Source organism: Sarcophilus harrisii, chromosome 2 (genome assembly GCF_902635505.1).
Source record: "Sarcophilus harrisii chromosome 2, mSarHar1.11, whole genome shotgun sequence".
In the NCBI taxonomy this organism is placed as follows: domain Eukaryota; kingdom Metazoa; phylum Chordata; class Mammalia; order Dasyuromorphia; family Dasyuridae; genus Sarcophilus; species Sarcophilus harrisii.
The window spans coordinates 387,369,138-387,396,520 of record NC_045427.1 but is presented as its reverse complement, the minus strand read 5'-3'; the positions used below and the strand labels follow the sequence as shown (position 1 = coordinate 387,396,520).

The following is a 27,383-nucleotide window of genomic DNA, read 5'->3' as shown; positions in this document are numbered from 1 at the left end:
ACAGTTCAGTTGCTAACCGTAGCAAATAGGCTCCTCAGTGTCTGTATGATTTACATTTATAATAACACGTCTGTTAAAACTAAGTCTTACTACAAAATACTTATTTTGGTTGCAATCTACAACTGGTTTTGAAATTAGATTAAACGAGATCAACCATTTAAACTGGTTATTAGAAGAACCTACTATATAAGGATGGCAGTGCTAAAGTGTCATTTACCTGTTAAGAGTTCCATTCTTTTGGCCCTTGTGGGAAGCATTTAGAAGGCTGTAATGAATAGAATTTATAGCACTTTGTTACTGACAGGATATGGGAGGAAAGAGAATAAAAACAATTATTTTGACCAGATGTTGTTCTTAAGGTTGAGAGTAGGACTTTGTTTTCTGTATTAAAATAGTCTTATTTGGGTGCAGATGATACCTTAACAAAATCATTTGAGTTTACTATGTACTTAAGTGATACCATTCTCCTAAGACAGCCACGCTCAACCATTGCTATAGGAATTACTTCCATATTGTCCTGCTGTGGTGGAAACTTGAGACATTCTTATGATAGTTGTTAAAAAGACATGAAAGTCTGAGGATAAAAAGGCATTAATGTTAAAATGAAGAATGCTGGTGTAGAGAAAGCCCCCTTCACAGGAACAGATTAAAAAGGACTGTTGTTGAATTGTAAGTTAAGTTGTTAATCGTGACCCACAACTTAATAACCTATTTATATTCTGAGATTCTAGTGAGGACTACATTTTAAAATTCCATTTTTAACAATTACTTCTTTGGCAGAAGAAAACCAGGTAGTGAAACAGATCCCTAAGCAGAATTCTAATAAGATTTGGAATACCATAATAGAAAAGTAATCTTGATTCTTTTCTGCATACTTGAATGTAACACATAACTGGCATTCTAATATAAAAGCTCAATTGTCATGTGCTGCTTTAGCCCTTAAGTTGGCTTGACTAGATATCAAAAATTTGTGTGGTCACTTAGGGGCTTTCATGCCATATTAATTGGACAAGAGCAATTCAAAAAGGATCAAGGATTTAGACTTGGAGGACTCCAGAGGCCATCTATAGTCCTCTCGTTTTGGCACAGAGAGAGAAATGACTTAAAGGTTACCCAGATTGTCAGTAGCACGGTTCATATCAGCTGCTTTTGTTCCTTTAAATTTTGACTGTGTATAAGTCAGTCCTTTTATATGTAACTTGTAAAGTGTATTACTATGTACAGTTCAGCATTTTTACAGAAAGTAGCAAATTGAGTAACTTATTATATATGTTTAATTATATATGTACACATACAAGGTGTGTGTGTGTGTGTACACAAGAATGAAGAGTTCAAAACTTAACTAATTTACATAAAGTATCAGATGCCTTGACCATCAGCATACCCATGTGTACACAGGTTTGGGGGATTACTCATCTTCCTTCCTCTAGTCACCAAGAGTTTGACTCTAGAAAACAACTATCTGACCTTATGACCTTTAACTTTACTTTGTCAAATGTGAGTATGCCTTGCATAAAACCACCCTAATAGTGATGGAAATGTAACCAAAACTTATCTTTAAAGTAAAATCCTGCAGTGACTACAACCCTTTTCTATTATTCCTATGTTATTAAATGCTCCTATTACACTTGTTTTTGCTTTTTAGCAATTACATAAAAGGATTAAATAGGAAAATCTGTATCCCAGTTATAGTTCATCCAACTGTGACTGGCCACATCACTTTATAGTTGGAGAAGATTTCAAAGTGTTTCTTGTATCCTCTTTGTCCTACTCCCTAAGTCAGAATACTTACTCAGTTTCTACATTTCCAAAATGAAGATGGTGACGTCCCTTCCAGCTCTGAAAGTCTGCCCTTCTAAACAGGCTAAAAGTGAGAAAATCTGTAACCTTAAAACAAGGCCAGAATAGAATAAGAACTCACAGCCAATCTTAAAAGAGTAAAACCATCATTCCTTATAGCAAGAATATCAACAATTTACCAAGGAAACAAAGACCTGGTGAGGCCTAATTGTTAACAAGCAAATGTGTATACAATTCATTTTATAAAAATAAAGATGTGGGCACTAGAAAAAAGGGCATTGGGATCGTTCCCACATCAACAAAGGTTGAATGTTATATTCCAGGGCCAGCAATTTACAGCTGGAAAAGATAAAACCTTCATACCAAAAGTTTAAAAAGTCTTTATTTTACAAAATTAAAAACAATATTTACAAGCATTTAAAATATCAGCTTATAATACCTGAGACATGTTTGTGAAGTACTACAAATTGAATCTTCCATAAACTTGTTAAAACATAAGCTTATGGATTTCAGTATGTAACCAGTTTCATTCTTTCCAGTGCAACACGAATTTTGATTTTCAAAAGTCAATATTCAAGAAGTAGCAAACTCAATTCTTGAATGATTAGATTTTAAAATAAAAATTGTCCTGAGATTTATACTCCAGATGTAATATTACTTTCAAGTGAATTCTGTAAAGAAAAACTGAATTCCTTTGCTCCCCTTTTTTTTCCACATTTAACTACTATATTCACCTTATCCTCAAACTCACTAGAAGGAAAATTAAAGGAGAATGAAGAGGAAGAAAACCCCAAATGCCCATCTGAAATTATTTTCCTGTGTTGGAAGACTGCTGGTCCAAAGTTATTGTTTAGGAAATAAAAATTGGAAGGCTATTTTCTTCATCTTAGTACAAGATGTATTATCAAAGTTAATACCTAAAAAGACTTCAGATGAAGCACTTGACAGCAAATCTCTGGCACAATGGAACAATGTACTTAAGACATCTGAATGGCCAAATAATTGAGTTCTGGAGATTACTATGACTGAAGGATAGACTAATAATTGAATTGTTTGCTTTTAAGAAGATGTTTCCATTCTAACAGTGACCAAGTAGTCCATTTCCATGTAATATAAAAACTAGTAGGTAAGGAAGAGATAATTCCCTCAGGAAAATTTTCAGAACCAAATATCTAACAAACTAGTCCACAGGTACACCACCCTGTCCTGTTTTCATTGGCAGCTCTCAGTTCAGCTGAGTTTACTAAGATTTCATTATCGGAGATTAGCAACATTATAAAATGAAAAGAGTGACAACAGGTAAGAGTTATATACATTTTACTTGTTTCCGACTTGTCCCTGGTTATTAAAAAGGTATCCAGTGAGCCATAAATGCTGATGTTAAATGGCAACTGGAGAGGAAAGGAGTTGGGGATGAGGATTGGGGGAAGCCATTTTTACAAATTCTGAGTGAACTTTCATCTGGATCTAAAAAGAAGATATCACTTGTCTTCAGTAAAACACAAGTCTTTCTGCTCAATGCAGACTGTAGGAACAATTCACTCAATAGAAGCTCTTTCTGTTGGGAAAAGAGAGAAAGATACACATACAGAGACCAGTCAGGACAGCAAGCACCAGTACTGAATTGGGCCCATCCTGCAGAGCCATACCCTGTCGTCATTGTTGCGTATTACTGATAATAGCCAACATGTTCATTTTCTCCTGAGCAGAGTCCATGTCCTCATTCTGTTTCTGTGCCACTCCTGTGCCAAGGCCATAGAGCCGTCCACAGTACTTAGCATCATCAATACTGTCTTCAAAAAATAACTAGAGAAAGGGGGGGGGGGGGGAAGACAACTATGAGAATAATGGTTAAAATGAAGCTTTCTAAAGAAATTCTATTATTCTTTCTAAAGAAATTCTATTATTCTAAAGAATAATGCAAACATTTTTTTAAAAAGAAAAAAGGATATTGCATTCTACCACCCACCTTTCTCATAGCCCTCACAATACTGCAAACCTAATGTCAACACAAAGCTAAAAGCACGAGGGGCCACAATACTGAATAATTCCAGTCTCTACTGGCTTAAAATGTCCAATTAAAAATATTTTAAATTCCTTAGGGACTTTCCATTTCTTTAGAAATTTTCTATTCCTTTAATATTCATTTCATTGAGTAATAACTACTTCCTAACTAAAAAAGAACTTCACAGAGTTTGAAAATGTTTACAAAACACTTATTTGTATAAAATAACTTTAAAGAAGGGGGTGAGAGTATTAACACCATTTCAGAGAAATAATGTGGCAAGCTTAAAATCAGAGCTTCTCCTCTTCAGTGCTCTTCCAGTCCATGATAACCAAAATGTCTCAGGACTGGGAGAATCTCAGAAAGACATAGCTTCATAATGCTGTTTAAATATTTGTTCACAAATAACAATCTGCTTTATTTCTTAAAAGTTAGATTGTGTTTTATATGTATTTCTGTTGACTTTTATACTCATCATTAGGACAGCTAGATAGATATGAATAAGTGATAGAATGTGGGGAAAATTCTTCTACTTGATTGAGTTCAAATCTGGCCTCAGATATTTACTAGCTGTGAGACCCTGGGGCAAGTCACTTAACCTTGTTCACTTCAGTTCATTATCTGTAAAAATAAACTGAAGAAGGAAACGGCAAACCACTCTGGTATTCTTTCCAAGAAAACCCCAAATGGGGTCACAAAGAGTCAGATGTGAGCAAAATGACTCAACAAAATGTTCCTCCTCTTGCTGGCCCCTGTATCTGAAGTGGCTGAATGCAACACTTGTCTCCTGAGCTGAGGCCCACCTCTTTCATCCTGAAGAAAGCCATTCCAGTAAGCAGCGAGTCTGAGCCTGCCTGATGTTGCCTGCCAATTCGTTGCAAATCCAACTGATCAGCAACTTCCTGAAGACCTCCCTGTGGTTGAAAGGAGAAAAAAAGTATTACAAAACCAAATCTTTTATCTGAATAAAGTAATTCTATTCTTTGGAAAATGCAGATTTACAAATTGTTAGTCTTAAAAATGAAAAGGGAGAACTCGCCACTAACGAAGAGGAAATTCAAGCAATAATTAGGAGTTACTTTGCCCAACTTTATGCCAATAAATTCAACAACTTAAATGAAATGGAAGAATACCTTAAAAAATATAGCTTGTCCCAGATTAACAGAGGAAGTAAATAGACTAAACAGTCCCCTTTTAGAAAAAGAAATAGAACAAGCTATTAACCAACTCCCTAAGGAAAAATCCCCAGGACCAGATGAATTTACATGTGAATTCTACCAAACATTTAAAGAACAATTAACCCCAATGCTATATAAACTATTTGAAAATATAGGGAATGAAGGAGTTCTACCAAATTCCTTTTATGACACAGACATGGTACTGATACCTAAACCAGGTAGGTCGAAAACAGAGAAAGAAAATTATAGACCAATATCCCTAATGAATATTAATGCTAAAATCTTAAATAAAATATTAGCAAAAAGATTACAGATAATCATCCCCAGGATAATACACCATGACCAAGTAGGATTTATACCAGGAATGCAGGAAAACTATCAGCATAATTGACTGTATCAACAACCAAATTAACAAAAACCATATGATCATCTCAATAGATGCAGAAAAAGCATTTGATAAAATCCAACATCCATTCCTAATAAAAAACACTTGAGAGGATAGGAATAAATGGACTTTTCCTTAAAATAGTCAGGAGCATATATTTAAAACCGTCAATAAGCATCATATGCAATAGGGAAAAACTGGAAACTTTTCCAATAAGATCTGGAGTGAAGCAAGGTTGCCCACCACCACCATTATTATTCAATATTGTATTAAAAACGCTAGCCTCGGCAATAAGAGCTGAGAAAAAGATTAAAGAAATTAGATAGAGTATGTAATGAGGAAACCAAACTATCACTCTTTGCAGATGATATGATGGTATACTTAGAGAACCCCAGAGATTCTACTAAAAAGCTATTAGAAATAATTCATAACTTTAGCAAAGTTTCAGGATACAAAATAAATCCCCATAAATCCTCAGCATTTTTACACATCACCAACAAAATCCAACAGCAAGAGACATAAAGAGAAATTCCATTCAAAATAACTGTCGATAGCATAAAAAATTTGGCAATCTATCTACCAAAGGAAAGTCAGGAATTATATGAGCAAAACTACAAAAAACTTTCCACACAAATAAAGTCAGATTTAAATAACTGGAAAAATATTAAGTGCTTTTGGATAAGCCAAGCGAATATAATAAAGATGACAATACTCCCTAAACTAATCTATTTATTTAGTGCTATACCAATCAGACTCCCAAGAAAATATTTTAATGATTTAGAAAAAATAACAAAATTCATATGGAAGAACAAAAGGTTGAGAATCTCAAGGGGATTAATGAAAAAAATCAAATGAAGGTGGCCTAGCTGTACCTGATCTAAAACTATATTATAAAGCCGCAGTCACCAAAACCATTTGGTATTGGCTAAGAAATAGATTAGTTGATCAGTGGAATAGGTTAGGTTCATAAAACGGAATAGTCAACTATAGCAATCTAGTGTTTGACAAACCCAAAGATCCTAACTTTTGGGATAAGAATTCATTATTTGACAAAAAACCGCTGGGAAAACTGGAAATTAGTATGGCAGAAATTAGGCATGCACCCACACTTAACACCATATACCAAGATAAGATCAAAATGGGTCCATGATTTAGGCATAAAGAACGAGATTATAAATAAATTAGAGGAACATAGTAGGATAGTTTCTCTCTCAGACCTGTGAAGGAGGAAGAAATTTGTGACCAAAGATGAACTAGAGATCATTATTGACCACAAAATAGAAAATTTTGATTATATCAAATTAAAACAAACATTTGTACAAACAAAACTAATGCAAACAAGATTAGAAGGGAAGCAGCAAACTGGGAAAACATTTTCACAGTTAAAGGTTCTGATAAAGGCCTCATTTCCAAAATATAGAGAGAATTGACTCTATAAGAAATCAAGCCATTCTCCAATTGATAAATGGTCAAAGGATATGAACAGACAATTTTCAGATGATGAAATTGAAACTATCTCCACTCATATGAAAGAGTGTTCTAAATCACTACTGATCAGAGAAATGCAAATTAAGACAACTCTGAGATACCACTACACACCTGTCAGATTGGCTAAGATGACAGGAAAAAATAACGATGAATTTTGGAGGGGATGCAGGAAAACTGGGACTGATGCATTGTTGGTGGAGTTGTGAACGAATCCAACCATTCTGGAGAGCAATCTGGAATTATGCCCAAAAAGTTATCAAACTGCATGCTCTTTGACCCAGCAGTGCTACTACTGGGCTTATACCCAAAGATACTAAAAAAGGGGAAGGGACCTGTATGTGCCAAAATGGTTGTGGCAGCCCTGTTTGTAGTGGCTAGAAACTGGAAAATGAATGGATGCCCATGAACTGGAGAATGGTTGGGTAAATTGTGGTATATGAATGTTATGGAATATTATTCTGTAAGAAATGACCAGCAGGGTTCAATATTAGGAAAACTATCAATATAATTGGCCATGTTAATAACCAAATTAACAAAAACCATATGATCATCTCAATAGATGCAGAAAAAGCATTTGATAAAATCCAACATCCATTCCTATTAAAAACACTTGAGAGTATAGGAATAAATGGACTTTTCCTTAAAATAATCAGCAGCATCTATTTAAAACCATCAGTAAGCATCATATGTAATGGAGAGAAACTGCAATCATTCCCAATAAGATCTGGAGTGAAACAAGGTTGCCCACTATCACTGTTAGTATTTAATATTGTATTAGAAACGCTAGCTTTAGCAATAAGAGCTGAGAAAGAGATTAAAGGAATAAGAATAGGCAATGAGGAAGCCAAATTATCACTCTTTGCCGATGACATGATGGTATACTTAGAGAACCCCAGAGATTCTGCTAAAAAGTTATTAGAAATAATCCACAACTTTAGCAAAGTTGCTGGTTATAAAATAAACCCACATAAGTCATCAGCATTCTTATATATCACTAACAAAATCCAACAGTCAGAGTTACAAAGAGAAATTCCATTTAAAGTAACTACTGATAATATAAAATATTTAGGAATCTATCTGCCAAGGGAAAATCAGAAACTTTATGAGCAAAATTACAGACCACTTTTCACACAAATTAAGTCTGATCTAACCAATTGGAAAAATATTAAATGCTCTTGGATAGGGCGAGCAAATATAATAAAGATGACAATATTACCTAAACTAATCTATTTATTTAGCGCTATACCAATCAGACTCCCAAAAAACTATTTTAATGACCTAGAAAAAATAACAACAAAGTTCATATGGAAAAACAAAAGGTCAAGAATTTCAAGGGAATTAATGAAAAAAAAATCAAATGATGGTGGCTTAGCTGTACCAGATCTAAAATTATATTATAGAGCAGCAGTTACCAAAACTATTTGGTATTGGCTAAGGAATAGATTAGTTGATCAGTGGAATAGATTAGGTTCAAGGGATAAAACAGTCAACAAATATAGCAACCTAGTCTTTGACAAACCCAAAGATCCCAGCTTTTGGGATAAGAACTTACTGTTTGATAAAAATTGCTGGGAAAATTGGAAACTAATATGGCAGAAACTAGGCATTGATCCATACTTAACGCCGTACACCAAGATAAGGTCAAAATGGGTTCATGACCTAGGCATAAAGAATGAAATTATTAATAAATTAGAGGAACATAGGATAGTTTACCTCTCAGACCTGTGGAAGGGGAAGGTCTTTATGACCAAAGCAGAACTAGAGATCATTACTGATCACAAAATAGAAAATTTCGATTATACCAAACTGAAAAGTTTTTGTACAAACAAAACTAATGCAGACAAGATTAGAAGGGAAGCAATAAACTGGGAAAATATTTTTACAGTCAAAGGTTCTGATAAAGGCCTCATTTCCAAAATATATAGAGAATTAACTCTAATTTATAAAAAATCAAGCCATTCTCCAATTGAAAAATGGTCAAAGGATATGAACAGACAATTCTCAGATGAAGAAATTGAAACTATTTCTAGTCATATGAAAAGATGCTCCAAGTCATTATTAATCAGAGAAATGCAAATTAAGACAACTCTAAGATACCACTACACACCTGTCAGATTGGCTAAGATGACAGGAAAAAATAATGATGATTGTTGGAGGGGATGTGGGAAAACTGGGACATTGATGCATTGTTGGTGGAGTTGTGAACGAATCCAACCATTTTGGAGAGTAGTTTGGAACTATGCTCAAAAAGTTATCAAACTGTGCATACCCTTTGATCCAGCAGTGTTACTACTGGGATTATATCCCAAAGAGATTATAAAGAAGGGAAAGGGACCTGTATGTGCACGAATGTTTGTGGCAGCCCTTTTTGTAGTGGCTAAAAACTGGAAACTGAATGGATGTCCATCAGTTGGAGAATGGCTGAATAAATTGTGGTATATGAATATTATGGAATATTACTGTTCTGTAAGAAATGACCAACAGGATAATTTCAGAAAGGCCTGGAGAGACTTACACGAACTGATGCTGAGTGAAATGAGCAGGACCAGGAGATCATTATATACTTCAACAACAATACTATATGATGACCAGTTCTGATGGACCAGGCCATCCTCAGCAACGAGATCAACCAAATCATTTCTAATGGAGCAGTAATGAACTGAACTAGCTATGCCCAGAAAAAGAACTCTGGGAGATGACTAAAAACCATTACATTGAATTCCCAATCCCTATATTTATGCACACCTGCATTTTTGATTTCCTTCACAAGCTAATTGTACAATATTTCAGAGTCTGATTCTTTTTGTACAGCAAAATAACGTTTTGGTCATGTATACTTATTGTGTATCTAATTTATATTTTAATATATTTAACATCTACTGGTCATCCTGCCATCTAGGGGAGGGGGTGGGGGGGGTAAGAGGTGAAAAATTGGAACAAGAGGTTTGGCAATTGTTAATGCTGTAAAGTTACCCATGTATATATCCTGTAAATAAAAGGCTATTAAATAAAAAAATAATAATAATAATGTTCACAATCAAAAAAAAAAAAAAAAAAAAAGAAATGACCAGCAGGATGAATACAGAGAGGCTTGGAAAGATATGAACTGATGCTAAGTGAAATGAGCAGAACCAGGAGATCATTATATACTTCAGCAACGATACTGTATTTCTGATGGTTTCTTCAACAAAGAGAAGATCAAATTCAGTTCCAATTGATCACTGATGGACAGAAGAAGCTACACCCAAAGAAAGAACACTGGGAAATGAATGCAAACTGTTTGCATTTTTGTTTTTCTTCCTGGGTTATTTTTACCTTCTGAATCCAATTCTTCCTGTGCAACAAGAGAACTGTTCGATTCTGCACATATATATTTTATCTAGGATATACTATGACATATTTAACATTTATAGGACTGCTTGCCATCTGGGGGAGGGGATGGAGGGAGGGATGGAGGGAGGGGAAAAATCGGAACAGAAGTGAGTGCAAGGGATAATGTAAAAAATTACCCAGGCAGGTTCTGTCAATAAAAAGTTATAATTATTTAAAAAAAAAAAAAAGTAAGTAACTATCACCCTGTTTGTCAATTTTCTAAGATTAATGATGATAGAAAGGTATGTATATTATAAGTAAACATATATAATATAGTTGCTTATGTATGTCTGTGTATACATCTGTATATGAGCATGTATATGTATGCATTAGTTTATACATTCATAAATATACATATGCATACATATATTTGTGTATGTATATATAAATAAATATTTAAAAAAAAAAAAAGAAGAAAAATGCAGATTTGGGAATTGCCTAATCTTTAATCTGCCCTTGGCTTCATCCCAGGGACATCTCCTTCCTAAAGTTCTTAAAGCTCTTTTCTTCCCAGAATAGTATTTATGTTCCTTTTTTTTTTCTCTTCTCTATGAAGTTATTTTGCCTGTCTGATGGATCCCTGCCCTAGAGTTGCTTTATAAAATATTAGCATAAAAAATAATGACAACTAATCACTACCAAAACATCAAACCTTATGTAACAGAGAAGGGGATGAAATAACCAAGTGGCTCCAAAAACAGCAGAGTTAAAGGTAACATCAATCCATCTCCCCCAGTCTCCTTAACCTTAATTTTATTGCTCCAAATTTTAACACATCACATAAAAGAAAGCTCTGACAAAAATTAAAATGGACAGATAACTAGCTATGTATGCAAATGATGACATCAAAGTATAAAGCAAAAAACATCCCAATAAAAAAATGGTCAAAACCCAGTCATAAGGGGGAAAAAAAATGTTCCCAATCACTAATAATACCAAATGAAAAAGATTATCCAGATCTAAATTGACAACACTAAATCAATTTTGGGGAAAGATCTTAATTCCCTGAGGCTAAAATCATTAGAGAAATCGGTCTTGTTTATGGTGACCAAACTAAATTTCATTGTATGTCTTTTTTGCTTAATCCAACAAAGAGTTAGCTTTTTTTTTTTCTTTTTTTTTTTTTGGTCTTTTTTGAGCAGAATGAAAGGGGAATCCTTGGCAGAATGGAGAGTAATTGATTTCAGGAAGATACTTATTCCAAAAGTGTGCCAATATTATTCCATTTGATCAATCTAAATCCCCAAGTGTAAACTATCTACCTATTTTATTTTACTCATCTTTGGTTTCACAATTACTATAATATGTAAATTGGAAAAGAGAATATTCTGATTAGCAAGGAAATTCTTCTCACCTCTGTCCATGCAGAAATGATTTTTTAAAATTGTCTCTAAAAGATTTTAGCTAAAACTAAAAAATGTGAATTATATTTTCTACAGAATTGGGGGGAAAAAGTCACTAGATTTGATAATTAAGAGGTAGTAACTGCCAAACAATTTCAGTAAAGTAATGAGGATAAAACTATACAAGGAACTGATGAATACTTGGTGATCAGGAACAAACAGTGAATACAAAAAACCTTGGGTCGGTTTGTTTGTTTGGGTTTTTTAAATTAATTTATTTATTTTAATACACATTGCTTTATGAATTATGTTGGGAGAGAAAAATCAGAACAAAAGGGAAAAACCATGGGAGAGGAAAAAAAAAAGAAGTAAACATAGCATGTGTTGGTTTGTTTCTTTTAAGTTTAGCTGTCAAAGTGAAGAAAGAGCTACTGAACAGAAGATATACATAGGAGAATTAGGGAAAAAATTTTTTTCTTAAGGATTAAAGAGAGGAATATTTTTCTAAAGGGACAGGAGTCAATGATGAGGAAAAAATAAAGATGCATAAGAAATATTTTGCTTGAGCAGTTATTTTGGAGCAAGAAGTGGACAAATTCAAAGATACACAAAGATACACAAGTAATTAAGAAAATAAGGAGGAAAGCTACCTTCTTTGAGACAGAAAGTAAAGAATGGGAATTTTCACTAGGAAATTTTATGAAGGCTGAAAGATGACTTCAATTTTACTAGAGAAGTAGAAGAATAAAGCATGTACTTTATGTATGAAGAATGGGGAAATATGGATTTAAAAAAAAACTTTTGAAGCATTACTATACAAAATGAGCAAGATTGCAAAATAGTTATGAGGGCCTGACATCATATAGAATCCAAGTTAAAATGTAATCCTAGAGCAATATCATGAAACTTCACTGGGGGAGGGGGAGTAGTAATCATTTAGTCCATTGCTCATTTATAACATTGTTTCTATAGAACTATCCTCTATAATATTAATTTACCTAATAACAATGTTATGTTTTTTTAAGCTATTAAAAAGTTAAACTAATACAGGAGTATGGGAAAACAAGAAAAGCAATGTTCTGAAAGCTTTGATGCTTTACAGACTTCTGATCAAGAGAACAATTCCATGCCCTTCTCTGAATGTCACTCTTCATTGCAAAATAAAGATAATAACACTTGTGCTATGTCCCTCAAGGGCTATTCTAAGGAAAGGTACTTTACAAATTAAAAAGCACTTACCAAAACAAGAATTATTATTAGTTTCCTGATTTAAGTGCCAAGTAAAGGCTAGTTTACAAATTTGTTAACTGTTCTTCCCTATTTAATTATTAGCAATCTTTAGGGACATGATATTTATACTTTTGTGAATAAAGAGTAGCTGGTTTTACTCATCTACTATTGATATTATGAAAAATCATTTTTACCTTAAGGTTTTTGCAACTCTTCATTAAATATTTCACATCATAGATAGATGGGAAGAAGAGGTTCAAAATATGGAAGAATTCATGCTCTTCTTCTGGTAATCGGGAATCAGTTAGCAGCTTTACCATGTAGCCAAAATCATAACCACTGTATAGAAGGAATCAGTCACTGCAGTTAAACAAATGGCAGAGATCAGACCCTGTTAACTCTTCCTCTCACATACTCATATAAAAAGCTAAAGCTTATTTTTCCAAATTTCCAAAATTTTCCAAAACTTTCTATTTTATTCAATTAAGCTAACTGAACTCAAAAGTGAAATCACATAATAGAACATTAGGAAAAGTTATAGAAAACACTAGAACATGTCACAAGATTTTATGCATAAAATCAAAAAAGACTCTTAATTAAAAGACAAATGACTTCACAGTTCAGTTGGCAAGATATAATGTACTACCTTAGAATGACAATGCTCTGACTTTCTTAACTCTCCTAGAATTATATAATCTGATGATTATCAAATGTATTGAGAAATCATCTATCACAGGCCCAGTTTTTTTTTTCTTGAATTGACAAAAGTTAAGGATATGCAACAATATCCAAGACTAATCTTTATTACTAATAACAAACAGAGAATAACACACGTCAAATTAATTATTATGCTGAGACCTAGTGAGCTCATTATTTATTTAGGCTCTTTCTAGGACTGACCTGTGAAATGAAAGCCATTTGACGTTGTCACAGAGAACTACCCCTGAGGTCATGAGCAGTTCTGCAAAGTGCAAAGTGTCAATACCTTCCTCTTCATGCTTCTGGAACTGTAACCCTGAGTTAGCAAGGAGATCTATGGAGTCCTGGGAATACATGTCCTCTCTAAAAAAAGTAAGGCATTTGCTTATTAAGTAATGTAAAATTACAGTTGTAATTTTAAAATATCAGCAGTATCATATATGCAAAAGAAATTTTTTTCTAAAATGATTTTTTCAAGGTTGCATTGAAGTGCCTGTTTGTTTTTGTTTTACCAAACGAAATCAACCTCCCCAACAGTCCTGAACTGCAAAACAGTAATTCTGAGACAAAAGATACATTTACATAATGAAGCAATCATGAAATAAACAATGGAATTAGGTTTCTGACTATCACTCCAAGATGTACTGTTATCTTCCTTTTATTAAATTTGTACACTTATACTCAGATTTTGACTGGACCTCAAAATACACTGGAAAAGTACTCCCAGCAAGAAAATTCCCTTTACCTATATATATGGATCAGTACCTATTCTTCAATTTTCATTCTTAGAGGGTGGCTGGGGGGCCACAGAGGTTAACTGACTAACCCAAGATCCCAGTAAATATATCGATCAGAAAAGAGACAGAATCAAGATCTCCCCAGCTTTTTATCCATTATGTCATACTGCCTTTAAAACTCAAGACGACTAACAAAATAAAGTTACTAGATTAACCCTAGATATGGCAAAAATGATTTAGTTTTCCCTTATCTACCTAAAGTTATTACTGCATTGCAATCTATTGTTCCACCTATATAGCTATGGCAGCTAGATGGCGCAGTGGATAGAGCATCAGCCCTGAAGTCAGGAGGACCTGAATTCATTGGTCTCAGACACTTAACACTTCCTAGCTGTGTGACCCTGGACAAGTCACTTAACCCCAAATTGCCTCAGCAAATAAATTAATAATATATAGCTATGGTATAATGGGAAAAGCACCGGATTTGGATTCAGAATTTAGTTCATATTGCTCTAACAGTATTTAAACAACAGTGGACAAAAGTCATTTAACAACCCAAGTGAATTTTAATATACAAATCTGTAAAATGAGGATGTTAGACAAGCTTAGTAGTATCAAATTTAAATAGAAACGGAACCCTGCAATTGCATGTTGACTTAGAAAACTACAAGTTACATGAGGTATTGTATCTTCACGTACTTTATTCAACATTTCCCAATTATATTTAAATCTGCTTTTTAGCTACCTTGGGACATTTTGCACAAGTTTTACAACTATGAACTAGATGACTTGTGAAGTCTCTTTCAACTTTTACCTTTCTCCTCCCTTCTCCCCCCTTCCCAACTCCCCCCGTCCCCCAGGCAATTGGGATTAAGTGATTTGCTCTAAACACTATGCCACCTAGCTGGCCCAGAGATACTAAGCTTTGAAGAAATGTGTCTCAAAAATAAAAATCACAGGAGTTTGAAAATTATCCTTTACCTCCAAGTTATTCAAAGCACTCTTAATAGTCAAAGGAACCCCCAAATGTTTTTAAGAATTTATTCCCAATTGATCAGAAGTCCTTTTCCTCATTTAAATAATATAGATTTGAATATGAGTAGGGCTTTAATGTCCCTCTAAAATATTACAATAATCTGTCAGGTTGTCTACTTTTAAAAACTATCAAATTTTCCAGCCAAGTCATAATTTTTTCAGCCTTTTCTGATGGGATCTTTATTTTCTGAAGGTCTGCACCCCTTTATCTCTCTTTCTCTCTCCATGCATACATGTACACACACAACTAATGAAGTCCACTGTTGAGGAATGGTTCAACTGTGAAATCAAAAATGAAAAATATGATGGAGAAAAAAAGTTCTTCTATGAAGACCTACTCCAGTGCTTCATCCCAGCACATAGGTAAATGAAGGACTTCAAAAGCTATGTCAGTAAACCACATCTCTGTCATGCTCTACCTTTCTAGAAAAATTTCAAAAGCCAGCCTACACAGTATATGTGTCATTCAAGTATTATCCTAAATCCAGAAAAATATATCAATAGATTGGTTGCAAGGTAATGAATTTTGTGGCCAAGCAACTCTTGAAGATCATTTATACTAAAGTAATCAAGGTTTATAATCTAGCAGTGGTGGAGAGAATAATCCACACCAACAAAAATTCATGGTTTTAGGATGTACTGAAATTTTAATAGATATCTATCTATAAGTCCTCGTATATCTCAAGTTTAAAGGTAATGTTCAACAAATTATATGAAATTCTAAATAAAAAACTGATTCAAAAAAAAAAAAATAATCTAATAAAACCACTGGGAATCAACAATATACCAATATAGCAGGTAAAGGGAAAAAAAGCGCAGACAACTTACGTAAGATTGAATTTGAAGTTGAACTGCCAAGTGTTGATTCCAGAAGGATACTCTCCTTTCTCATTTGTGAATGTGAGGCCTAGCTGTATAATTTTAAGGAGGTCAACATTACACCGAAGAAGCTGATACTGGTAGTCTATGGAGTTTCTAAATTCCCCAATTGGTCTTACTACAACACCTGGAAATTCCGTGTCCTAAAAAAGAAGATCAAAAATGCATTTCTCAAGTGCAAAGTTCTATGAACAAATGTCTACCCTAAAGGTCTGTAAAATTGTGACCTCAGTTTATAAAGAAATGATTTAACTAGCCAAGCTAATTTCATTTAAACAATTTAAAATGAAGAGCAGCAGCATCAAATCTAGAAATATTTGTCTATTATGGAATGCCATGAAACTATGAAATTGTTCTGATGCTAAAAGTACATGTACAGAAATTACTAGAGATGCTCACTACATATGTTCACAATTAGAACTGAACTCAATCTAGTTTTGATCCTGGGCAAGTTACTGAAGTTCTCTGTCTTCATAATCATCTGAAAAAATAAAGGAACTAGACTAAATGATATTTAAAGGTCCCTATAAATTCTAAAGCCAAGATCTTATTTCACAACCAATTCCAACACAAACACTTATTAAGCATGTCCTAAAGAACAACAGGGTACTGGGGAAATTAAGAAAAAAAAATGAGATTGCTTACATTCAAGAAAGAGAAAATGTGACAAATGAACTAGGGAGCGGGTTAAGGGATAAAGGTAGAAAGGGGAGAGGAAAAATCAAAGATTTACTTTTAAAAATATATTAGGGGAGAAGTTTCAGATTAAGGGAAAAAGTGAGCTGTTGGTCTGCTTAAACACAAAATAAGACAGAAGAGTATGGAAATGTCAAGATGAGATGTTTATCTCAAACCTATAGATAATATGAAAGCTCTAATCCTTTTGAGCATAGAAGTGACTAGGTCAGACTTCTGCTTTATGGAGATTATTGTGAGAGATTATTTCATGTAGCTGTCTGAAGAATAGATGAAGAAAGAACAGACAGAAACTAAGACACAGCTATAAATCATCACTAGGGTGGTGGCAGGAAAAGTGGAAAGGAAGCTACAGATACAAAAAATATTACAGAAAATAAGTTTTTTTTTTAACTTTACATCTGAGTGGATATAGGGGAATGACCAAAGGTAAAAAAAAAAAAAAAAAAAAAAAAAAAGTCAGAGCTTAAGGAACTAGGTGGAAGGAAGTGCCAAGTGGCATAGGAAAAACAGACTTTATAGAAAGATGATGAATTTATTTTTGAATATGTTGAATTTACAGTATCAGAGGAACATTTAGTTGAAGCAAGAAAGGGGAAAGAAATAAAAGGCTATCTCAGGGATGGATATAGTAGATATAGATCAACATTATGTATATTCCAAGTCAGGAGAACTGCATGAAAAAAGGAATGGAAACTGGAAAATACATGCTTTTATTGGGAAAATATATAATCAATTTAGCCAGTTGAAAATTTACATAGAGAAGTAGAGAATAAGACCATTGGTGCCAACTTGTGAAATGGTTTTTACTATCAACCAAAGGAGTCTGGTTTTAATTCCTACTGGCAATGAGAAGTCCCTGAGGGAAAAGCAGCATCTTGTAATGAAAACAACAATGGATATATAAGACTTGCCTTCAAGTCTTAGCTCTCCTCTTAGTTTTGTGATCCTGGACAAGTCATGACTTGATCAAAAGCCTTTTTCCTCTTCAATAAAATGGGGGAAATAATGTTGATATTAATTTTGTCACAGGGTCATTTTAAGGAAAGCACTTTGTAAAACTGTAAAAAAATAACCATACAAATGGGAGCTACTGCTACTGAGGATTGTAAACTAGGGAATGACAGCAGTGTTTAGAAAATTTAATCTGGCATTTTGTGTAGGACAGAAAGTGAAGTCAATCAGGGTACTACTATAGGAAGTCCAAGCAGAAGGCAATATAGGAGGCCATTACACTTGTCATAACCTGCTAAACTCTTATGTCCTAACTGTTACATTGATGGAATTTCATAATAGTAGCAGAATTTGCCATTCAGTTTCATATGCCTTGATTATATTGCATAGGGGTCAGCAAACTACAGTTCTCTGGTCAAATGGATCCTACTGCCTGTTTTTGTACAGCTAAGAATTTTTTTATCTTTTTAAATAACTTTTATTGTATGTAAAAATGTAAAAACCATTCTTAGTAGGCTGTATAAAAATAATCAGTAGGCTACCCAGGCTGTAATTTATCAATCCCTAGTCAGTCAAATTTACTAACTAGCACAGAAAATTTGATTTTATTCCATTCCATAACTGAAGGTGATTCAAGGACAGTGCAGTACATTTACCATAGCAATGTAACTGTAACTGAGCACAATTTCTCGGATCTTCCTCATCTCTTCTTCTAGGTTGCTGGCCCAGACTTCACAGATAACCTGGCTGTTCTCCACAAGTGCTGCAGGCATCCTGAAGAAACCCGAGAAGACACCTTCAGCTAAGACTGGATGATAGGACAAGCCAGAGAGCTGTAGTTCTGATCTAAACACAAAAACATATGCTTTGAAATGATGAGTTTATATATATTTCACTGCTTCAAAGACCTATGATTTCAGTTTGTGAATATGACTTCCCTACCAATGCTGAATCACAGTGTTTTAAGTAGATGGTCTTCAGGAGCTGCTATAGCTAAAACACTATTTGTCAACATGTTAACAAATCTTGTCAGATTTAGCTAAACTGGTTCCAAGAATAGTCTAGCATAAGATAATTCAAAATATTAGTTCATTATTATCAAGGTAGCACACATAAAAACAGTTTAAGTTTTCTGTGTGCTTTATTGGTTTAAAACAAAACTACACTTGTTCTTAATCTGATAAAAACTGGTACTGATCACTATTACCAAGAAAAATACCACACACAGCTTCCTAAACTCAATTAGTTCCTTAAACCAACTTTGTGAGGTCCCTTCTTTCTTACTTGCCATAAACCAATGGCTAAAAGTCACCCATAGCACAAATCTGTGTACAATTCTCACATCATTCTGTATGATTAAATCACGGAAATCAAATTTAGAAGTCTTTTTACAAACAGATAATTTCATACATTTTAGCATAGATTTAGAGGCACAGAAACTCAAACCCCAAAGAGGCTGCATCAAGGGAGTAAAAAAATAAATGTTTTTTATAACCAGGTGTCAAATAATAAGAATATGAAGACAAACTAAGAAAAGCCATCCACCTGTTATCCAAATGCCAATTAAAATTAGAGCTACCGACAACTTAAAATATTTTCTAAGAAGAGCAACAGCAAAGGATGAAATATTTAATACGAAAATTTTCCATTGCTCATTTGAACCTTCCTTCAACCAAACTAAAGCCCAGTAATACATAACTAACATTTCATTTCTAAACACATCAAGGGAAAGATTTAAACATTTTACACAGTACCTGCCATATAGCAAGCATTGTACTAAACATTTTACACACACATACACACATACAAACACACGTATAAACACATTTATACCTACAAAACTGGAAAAAGTGACCCAGAAATAAAAATATAAAATTTTAAAGGCAAAAATAATAAAACCAGAAATAGAAAGGTTTGTGGGATCAGTTGTCTTAGTGAGTTAAAAAGCATATAGAATTCTAAATAAAATCTGTGAGAAAACAAGCACACTAAATGCACTGTTGTTTGAGGGAGCAGCTGTGAACTGATCCAACATCTAGGGAAAGCAATTTGGAAATATGTCACTAATATGTGCATACCTTTTGACTCAGCAATACTACTTACTCTTAGGTCTCTATCTCAGCAATATCAAAGAAAGAGAGGGGAAAACCCACGTATATAAAAATATTTTTAACAACTCTCTACTTATTGTAAAAAAAAAAAAAAAAAAAAAAAAAAAAAAAAAAAGAACTGGAAAGTAGAGATGCCTATCAATTAAGGAATGGCTTAACAAGTTGTGGTTATGAATGTGGTAGAATATCACTGTGCTGTAAGAAATGAGAACATAGATAAATTCAAAGAGATGGAAAGATGTATATTAAATTGAGAGTAAAGAACCTGAAGGACAATTTATAACATAAATATTAAACACTAATGAAAAATGAAGTGAGCAAAATGAGAAAAATTTATACAACATTGTAAAAAAAAAAAAAAGAAAAAAGAAAAAACTTTTTATAGATATAAGAAGTATGATCAACATATGATACCAAAGGATCAAAGATAAAACATACTACTTACTTCCTGACATAGGTTTAGAATACAAAAAATGAGTGTCTCTCTCTGCATGTATATGTATAAAAATACACAGATGTGTGTACATGCATATATAAAGCCAATAAGGAAATTTGTGCATATTTGTTAAAAGGAATTTTTCTTTTTTTCCCCTTCCAATTAGGAGGGGGCATAGGGGACAGAGAAAATACATTTCTGTTCACTAAAAAACAATTTAAAAATAGAGAGGTGGAGGAATGATACAATTTCAGAATGTTACATTTATACCATGATGAGGTCACCATTTAATTTACTTGTTTTATTTTATTACAAGACACTATTAATGGAGTTGGGATAATCTGTAAATGTTTACAACGTAAAAAAACAAACTTAAAAAAAAAAGGCAATCACACCTAATACTATTTATTATATCACAATATTCATTTGAAGGTAGGTCCCCAGTGGAATTCAAGGAATTATACAGGTGTACCAGTAGAAATTTGAAAGAATAAAAGTTTGCTTTTGCCACAGATGGATTTACTTATCTTCAAGAAAACAAGAATTAACCCCAGGGAACTGTAATTAGCCCCTTCCCTTTACCACATAAAATCCTTTGATATCCAACACCTTATACTAGAACATTCTTAAACTCATAAATCATTCCCTGGTCACAACAAATATGATGACTTCCCCTTTAGTTATATTCTATTTAAAAATGAATTCTACTTCCTTTACTACAATAGTATCATTAATACTATGTAGTATCCATCAAAGCAAGCATTCAACAAACACAGCTTGAGAAAACAAATCAAGTGATGTAAGTAAGGGTAGAGAATCTGCTAAGAGATTTGCTAAGAGATCCAACAAATTGCCAGAATCAAAAAGTGGTCAGTTAATACAGAGATTAAAATTAATAAAAACAAGTAATTTATACAGAGCTTCTTAAACTTTTTCCACAACCCCTTTTCACTTGATAAATTTTTACATGACACCAAATATATAATTATACAAAATAAGTCTACAAATCAAACATTTATTGATAATAAATTCTAATTTCATGACCCCCATATTCATTTAGGGGACTCCATATGGGGTCCCAAGCCACAGTTTAAGAAATTGGGATTTATGGCATAGTGGAAAGAACACTGGATTTGGAGATGAGACAAGGATTAGATAGAATTCTAGCTTTGAGCAAATCAACAATCTCTTAGGCTTAAATTTCCCAAACTATAACAATAAAATAGTAATACCTGCCCTGATTTTACAGAATTGTTTTGAGTATCAAAGCTGACATTAGCTGAAATTTATATAGTTTACCATTATAATGTTCCAACTCTGCTTTAAGACTATGTTAAGATTAAAGCTTGACCTCTGCAGAAAACTACCCCACTGCCTCATTTCTCCAGGATAACTGAAACAACACTCAACCCCTCCACTTCAAAGAACACAATTAAACTACTTCAGAGCTAGTTGAAACATCCTTAATGAGAAAGGCAACATAAGGGAATCAAGCTTTAAAATACATTTGATGTGACTGACACTCAAATCTGGGAGAAAACTAAAGAAAGAAAAATGAGAAATTATTTAATCTGGACGCTTATGATCAGGCTCTTTCTGCCTCACGGAACGTTCCTACTTATAAGGGCTTGTTGTAGAAGGAATGGCTTCAGTTCTCAGTCCCTTATTTTATAACTCCAACCGAGGGGAAAAGTTCTGAGCTTTTCAATGTTACACCCATTCATTAATTACATTTAGTTGTTTACTGCATCTTAACCAAAGGGGAAAAAAAATCACCATATCAATATCTATGAAATGTATATGTGAGTTTTTAAAAGATTCCTTAAAACAAAAACAAGGGATCAAGCTATTCACGGACTATGTGCCCTACGTCTATTACGAAAACTTGAATGCATTCTTCAAAAAGTTTCCAGTATCTAAAAATAAACTAACCAAACACAAATCGGACAAGAAATTACTTAAATATTTACTACTTAAATGGGTCCAAAATCCACGAGTGTACTTCTATCACTGTAGCTTCACACTTATCCCGAGGGAAAAGCACTAAAAGCCACACCTCCCAGCCTTTCTGGAAGCATTAATTAAAAAAAAAACTATCCAAAACCTACGAAGTTGTCAGCTGACTAAGGCTATCCACGAAATAGATATAAGTAACAGGGCCCGCCAGTTAAATATTGAATCAAATTTGAGCCGCGTCTGTTTTGAGACAGAAAAGGAATCGAGAGCAACAGGGTGCCAAACGTATTATCTCCATCATACAGACGCAGGAAACGCTATCTTGCCCTACAGCCTCGATTCTGTCCCTTTCAGAGAGTCAGTGGTCCCTAACCTGCTTCAGGACTTGGTGTTTCTGCAAGGCAAGGTCCAGGTTTGGCCAAAATTAGTGTGCCCCAGGGCGATGGGGAAGGCGGGTGATAAGAAAAGGGGCGAGGGGCGTAAGCGGTGCGGCCCTCCCTTCTCACGTCGCTTCCTCAGAGGGCTATGCCTCAAAACTTCCTCCCCCGTTCCTTCTCCTCCCCAGCTCTCCCTGCCTGCATTCATTCATCAGGTTCGGCCCTTTGGCCATCTTTCGAATAATGGTCCGTTCTTCCTTAACTCTCCAGCTCCAACTTTACACTCTCCCTTGCAGACTGCTCAGGCGCCGCGTTCTGGCCCCGCTCACCTAGGCCAGCTGGGCCCGCAAAGGCGGGCGTGGGGGTGGGCGAGCAGGGGACGGCGGCGGCGACAGAGTCTGCGACAGGGAAGGATCCCCTCCTTCCTCCTGCTCGCGGCCCCTGTCCCGGATCTGCTCCTAGCACTGAGCCTAACAGCGACAGTCCGTCCGCGGTGCGGAGAAGACCCGGCCTTTATGCACCACCCACACACCCTTCGCACACCCGGCTGCTCTAACCAGCCCAGGCTTTCAAAGTAAGTCGCTTCCTCCCAGCTCCCTTCCGCATCACCCAGGACGCGAGCACGCCGGATCGGTCATGCCGGCCCCGCCCCCTTGCGCGCCCCAGCGATCTCTCGCGGGGTCTCCGAGCGCGGGGTCTCCGAGCCCGTGCTCTCCGAGGCAGCTGTGCGCAGGCGCAGCGCCACGAGGCTGGCGCGCGGGAATTCTGGCTAGGAAGGAGACGGGGGGGGGGGGGGGGGGGGGGGGGGGGGGGGGGGGGGGGGGGGGGGGGGGGGGGTGCGATGGGAGGGGTAGGCATTTGAGCACGCATGCGAAGTACGGGGCTCTCCGCTTCTTCAGCGAAGTAGCGGGGCGCGAGCTCAGATTCGTCATAATCTCCACACTCTCACGAAGCTCGCACTTCCCGGTTCAGGCGTCGTGCTCGAGTACTGAGCGGGGCGTGGCCCTGGCGGATGGGGCGTGGCCCTGGAGGATGGGGCGTGGCCCTGGCGGATGGGGCGTGGCCCTGACGGGTGGGCGTGGCCCTGACGGATGGGGCGTGGCCCTGACGGTGGGGCGTGGCCCTGACGGATGGGGCGTGGCCCTGACGGATGGGGCGTGGCCCTGACGGATGGGGCGTGGCCCTGAATTTCTGGTCTAGCAGCGGGGTTCCCAAGATAGTCTTATCCGCCTGGCCTTACTGGTGTCCAGTGACCGTTATTGCCGTTGAAAGGCTAAGGAATGGACGGCTCTTCCAGTAACGCCCCAGTTACCCCGGAAAACTGATTCCCGGACACAGCTTCGTGTCGCCCTCGCCCCGGGGGGAGGGGGGGGCACAAAACGGACAACAGAAAATCCATTGTCGAAGTTTCTGTGGTCCCCCCGGTTCCCGCTTCTGGCTGAGGGACCGGGGCCAGCCACGGGGAACGCTTCTCCAACCCCGCGGGGACCCAGAAGTAGCGTTACCTTGGCAATGCAAAGGGGGGAACATTCCTCCACCCCACCTTGTTCCCTTTTGGATCAAAGAAAATTACAGCCCAAACAGCCGATCAGAGCCCCCAGAATCACAGGCTGGGTGGGGGCAGACCCGAAACCCCCTCCATCAACCCAACCCCCAACTCAAAACGCAAATCTCAACCTTGTTCCCTTGGGGGGGGGGGATTCTGGCTCTATGAGAAGGCTTGGAGAGCGGGCACAATTCGCCCCCTTTTGCAGGCAGCTGAGGGCGCTGGGTTTTAGGAAGCTGTCGTTGGAGTGAGCCACCATTTGTCTGTGTGGCTTCCCTTGGGACCTGACTCTGTCCCCCAAGATGGGGCATGACAAATAAATTTCATCGCTTACCCGACAGACCCCGCAGAGATCTGCAGAGGGTAGTCACTTCCTTGTCTCTTACCCAGACATCATCAGCTGCTTCAATTAACCCTGCTGCGGGCATGATTTTGAGGTCCTGGCCCAGCGTCCTGGGTATCCTTGAGATTGACTCCAGCTCCCCCCTCTAACTGTGGGCTCTCAGACTGAACACAAAGCTCCAAGGAAATTACGGCAGTAAAGACTATCGTTCTCCTTCGTTCTAGGCACTAGACTTCTAGACCCTTAATCCCACTAGCAACCCTTAACTAAAGTTCAGATTTCAATTTGGAGAACAGGTGTCCACAATGGCCACGCCTAATGAGAGCGAGTCACTTGAAGACTGAACAAAGCTTTGAAAAACAGAACTCCAAATCGCTACATCATCCCAGTGAAAATCAGGGATCAGTCCAAGAGTCGTGTTGTCAGCTATTTGTGGCCACCTCCTCTGCTCCCCCCATCCCAAGTCCTTATCCAAAGGGCAAAAAGACTTTCTGAACCAATCAATCCTTCCACTAAAAGCACTTTTACTAACTGATTTTGATCTCTTTGACATGTTTTTTATGTTATTTCCAACTTGGATTACCCTGAAAAGCCCCAGAAGGTCTTCCAATAAAACTTCCTAAATCTTAAATCACAGCACCTGCAGCAGACCCCTAGCAACCTCAGTAATGGTTGGAACAATCCACTGGACCTGGATCATCAGTATTTTAATTAGAGCTGGTGGGCCTTCAAAATACATGTCCTCAATTTCTTCAGTCCTACATCTATCTGTTCCTCTTGCCAAAAATAGTCATCCATCTCAGATCTTCCAGGTTAGTCCTGATTCAGATATTCTGATTCCATAAACCATTGCTGAAAAATCTAAATATTTCAGCAATTTGTAACTGAATAAATCAAGTAAACATTATAATTAAAACATCAGTTGTAAAATATGTAAAATCACAAGGAGTCAACATATCTGTAATGTGTATGAACTTTTTTGTACATATGTAAATGTGTACATATATATATACATATGGTAGAGAGTAGACTATAAATGGCAACATTTCTAATCTTAAGGCCTAGGAACATAATTGTTTTATCTGTGCCCATACACCAGTAACGTCAAAGCAGTTGGACCATAAACTATTGCCATCAAGGCCCTTATTTCTATTCTGATCAACAGAGAACTACTGTTCAGCTTAGTTTCTTCTACGATATTCGCTCCAAAACATATACAACCACACGTACTCACACACATCTAGAATTTAATAAGGATAATAGAAAAGACTTTAATTTTAATGAGGGCCCATCAATTGGAGAATGGTTGGGTAAATGGTGGTATATGAATGTTATGGAATATTATTGTTCTGTAAGAAATGATCGCAGGATGAATACAGAGAGGCTTGGAGAGACTTGCATGAACTGATGCTGAGTGAAATGAGCAGAACCAAGAGATCATTATATACGTCAACAACGATACTGTATGAAGATGTATTCTGATGGAAGTAGATTTCTTCGACAAAGAGACCTAATTCAGTTTCAATTGATTAATGATGGACAGAAGCAGCTACACCCAAAGAAAAAACACTGGGAAATGAATGTAAACTGTTTGCACTTTTGTTTTTCTTCCGGGTTATTTTTACCTTCTGAATCCAATTCTCCCTGAGCAACAAGAAAACTGTTTGGTTCTGCACACATACATTGTATCTAGGATATACTACAACATATTCAACATATATAGGACTGCTTGCCATCTAGGGAGGGGGTGGAGGGAGGGAGGGGAAAAGTCAGAATAGAAGTGAGTGCAAGGGATAATGTTGTAAAAAATTACCCTGACATGGGTTCTGTCAATAAAAAGTTATTATTATTTAAAAAAAAGATTACAGAAAAAAAATTTTAATGAGGAATTTAACATATAAATATGCCAGAGAGCGAAACATTCTCATTTCCCCAGTAGAAAGCTTTGTATCTTTTGCTCACTTTTAATAAGATGCAGGGAATAAATTAGCCTATGCCACCTGAGAGCTTGTTATAAGGAAGAACAGGTCCTTTTTTAGGGCTTTTTTGTTTTGGGCAACTGCCTACAGCAATTTCAGTTTAACATCCTTCTTTGGGAGGCAATAAAATAAAAAAGTTACTATTCCCCATTATCAGTCAAAACTATTTGTACATTTCTAGATGCATTAAAAAACTACACAGAAATCTCGTTCTTTGGTAGGTGTGAGAATGTCTTAGGGTTTTTTGTTTTGGTTGTGGATTTTTTTTTTTTCAGTTTTAGGCAGTAGATTTTGCATTAGTCATTTTGATGCACACACAAAAACAACTATTTGGATCAAAAAATCTTAACCTTTTTTATGTTACAGAGCCCTTTCACAGTCTAATGAAGTCTGTGGACCTCTACTCAGAATATTTTTTTTATTTTTTCAATTGTTTTTTAAATAATAACTTTATTTTCAAAATGCAAAAAAAAGTTTTCAACATTCACTCTTGCAAAACCTTGTGTTCCAATTTTTTTCCTTCCTTCCCTTAACCCCCTTCCCTTAGACAGCAAGTAATCCAATATAGGTTAAACATGTGCAATTCCTCTTTAAACATATTTCCACATTTATCATGCTGCACAAAAAAAAAAAAAATTAAATCCAAAAGGAAAAAAATGAGAGAGAAAAAAAAGCAAGCAAACAACAAAAAAAGGTGAAAATACTATGTTGTGATTCATATTCAGTACCCATGGTCCTCTTTCTAGATGCAGATTGTTCTCTGCATTCACAAGTCTATTGGAATTGGCCTGAATTATTGCATTGTTGAAAAGAGCCATGAGTCCATCAGAACTG

At 36.0% G+C, this 27,383-nt stretch overlaps 1 protein-coding gene and 1 long non-coding RNA gene across 9 annotated transcripts; one reads left to right on the top strand and one right to left on the bottom strand.

Moving 5' to 3' along the window:
* Positions 1-71: 71 nt before the first annotated feature.
* Positions 72-24,870, bottom strand: CNOT8 (CCR4-NOT transcription complex subunit 8). Of its 8 annotated transcripts, XM_031953585.1 has the most exons (8): positions 24,187-24,870; positions 18,458-18,647; positions 16,101-16,294; positions 13,702-13,863; positions 12,996-13,140; positions 4,609-4,719; positions 3,450-3,606; positions 3,101-3,358 (listed from the first exon to the last, which is right to left on the bottom strand). In XM_031953585.1, exons 2-7 carry the CDS (start codon positions 18,572-18,574, stop codon positions 3,457-3,459), a joined length of 879 nt encoding a protein of 292 aa, XP_031809445.1. In that variant the 5' UTR covers positions 18,575-18,647; positions 24,187-24,870; the 3' UTR covers positions 3,101-3,358; positions 3,450-3,456. The 8 variants fall into 8 exon arrangements, with proteins under 8 accessions (XP_031809446.1, XP_031809445.1, XP_031809443.1 ...); XM_031953586.1 differs by lacking the exons at positions 3,101-3,358; positions 3,450-3,606 and adding an exon at positions 72-265; XM_031953583.1 differs by having other exon boundaries at positions 3,101-3,606.
* Positions 23,170-25,105, top strand: LOC116421662. The gene is made up of 2 exons (XR_004232140.1): positions 23,170-23,255; positions 24,867-25,105. It is a non-coding gene; the product is annotated as an uncharacterized LOC116421662 (long non-coding RNA).
* Positions 25,106-27,383: the final 2,278 nt, after the last annotated feature.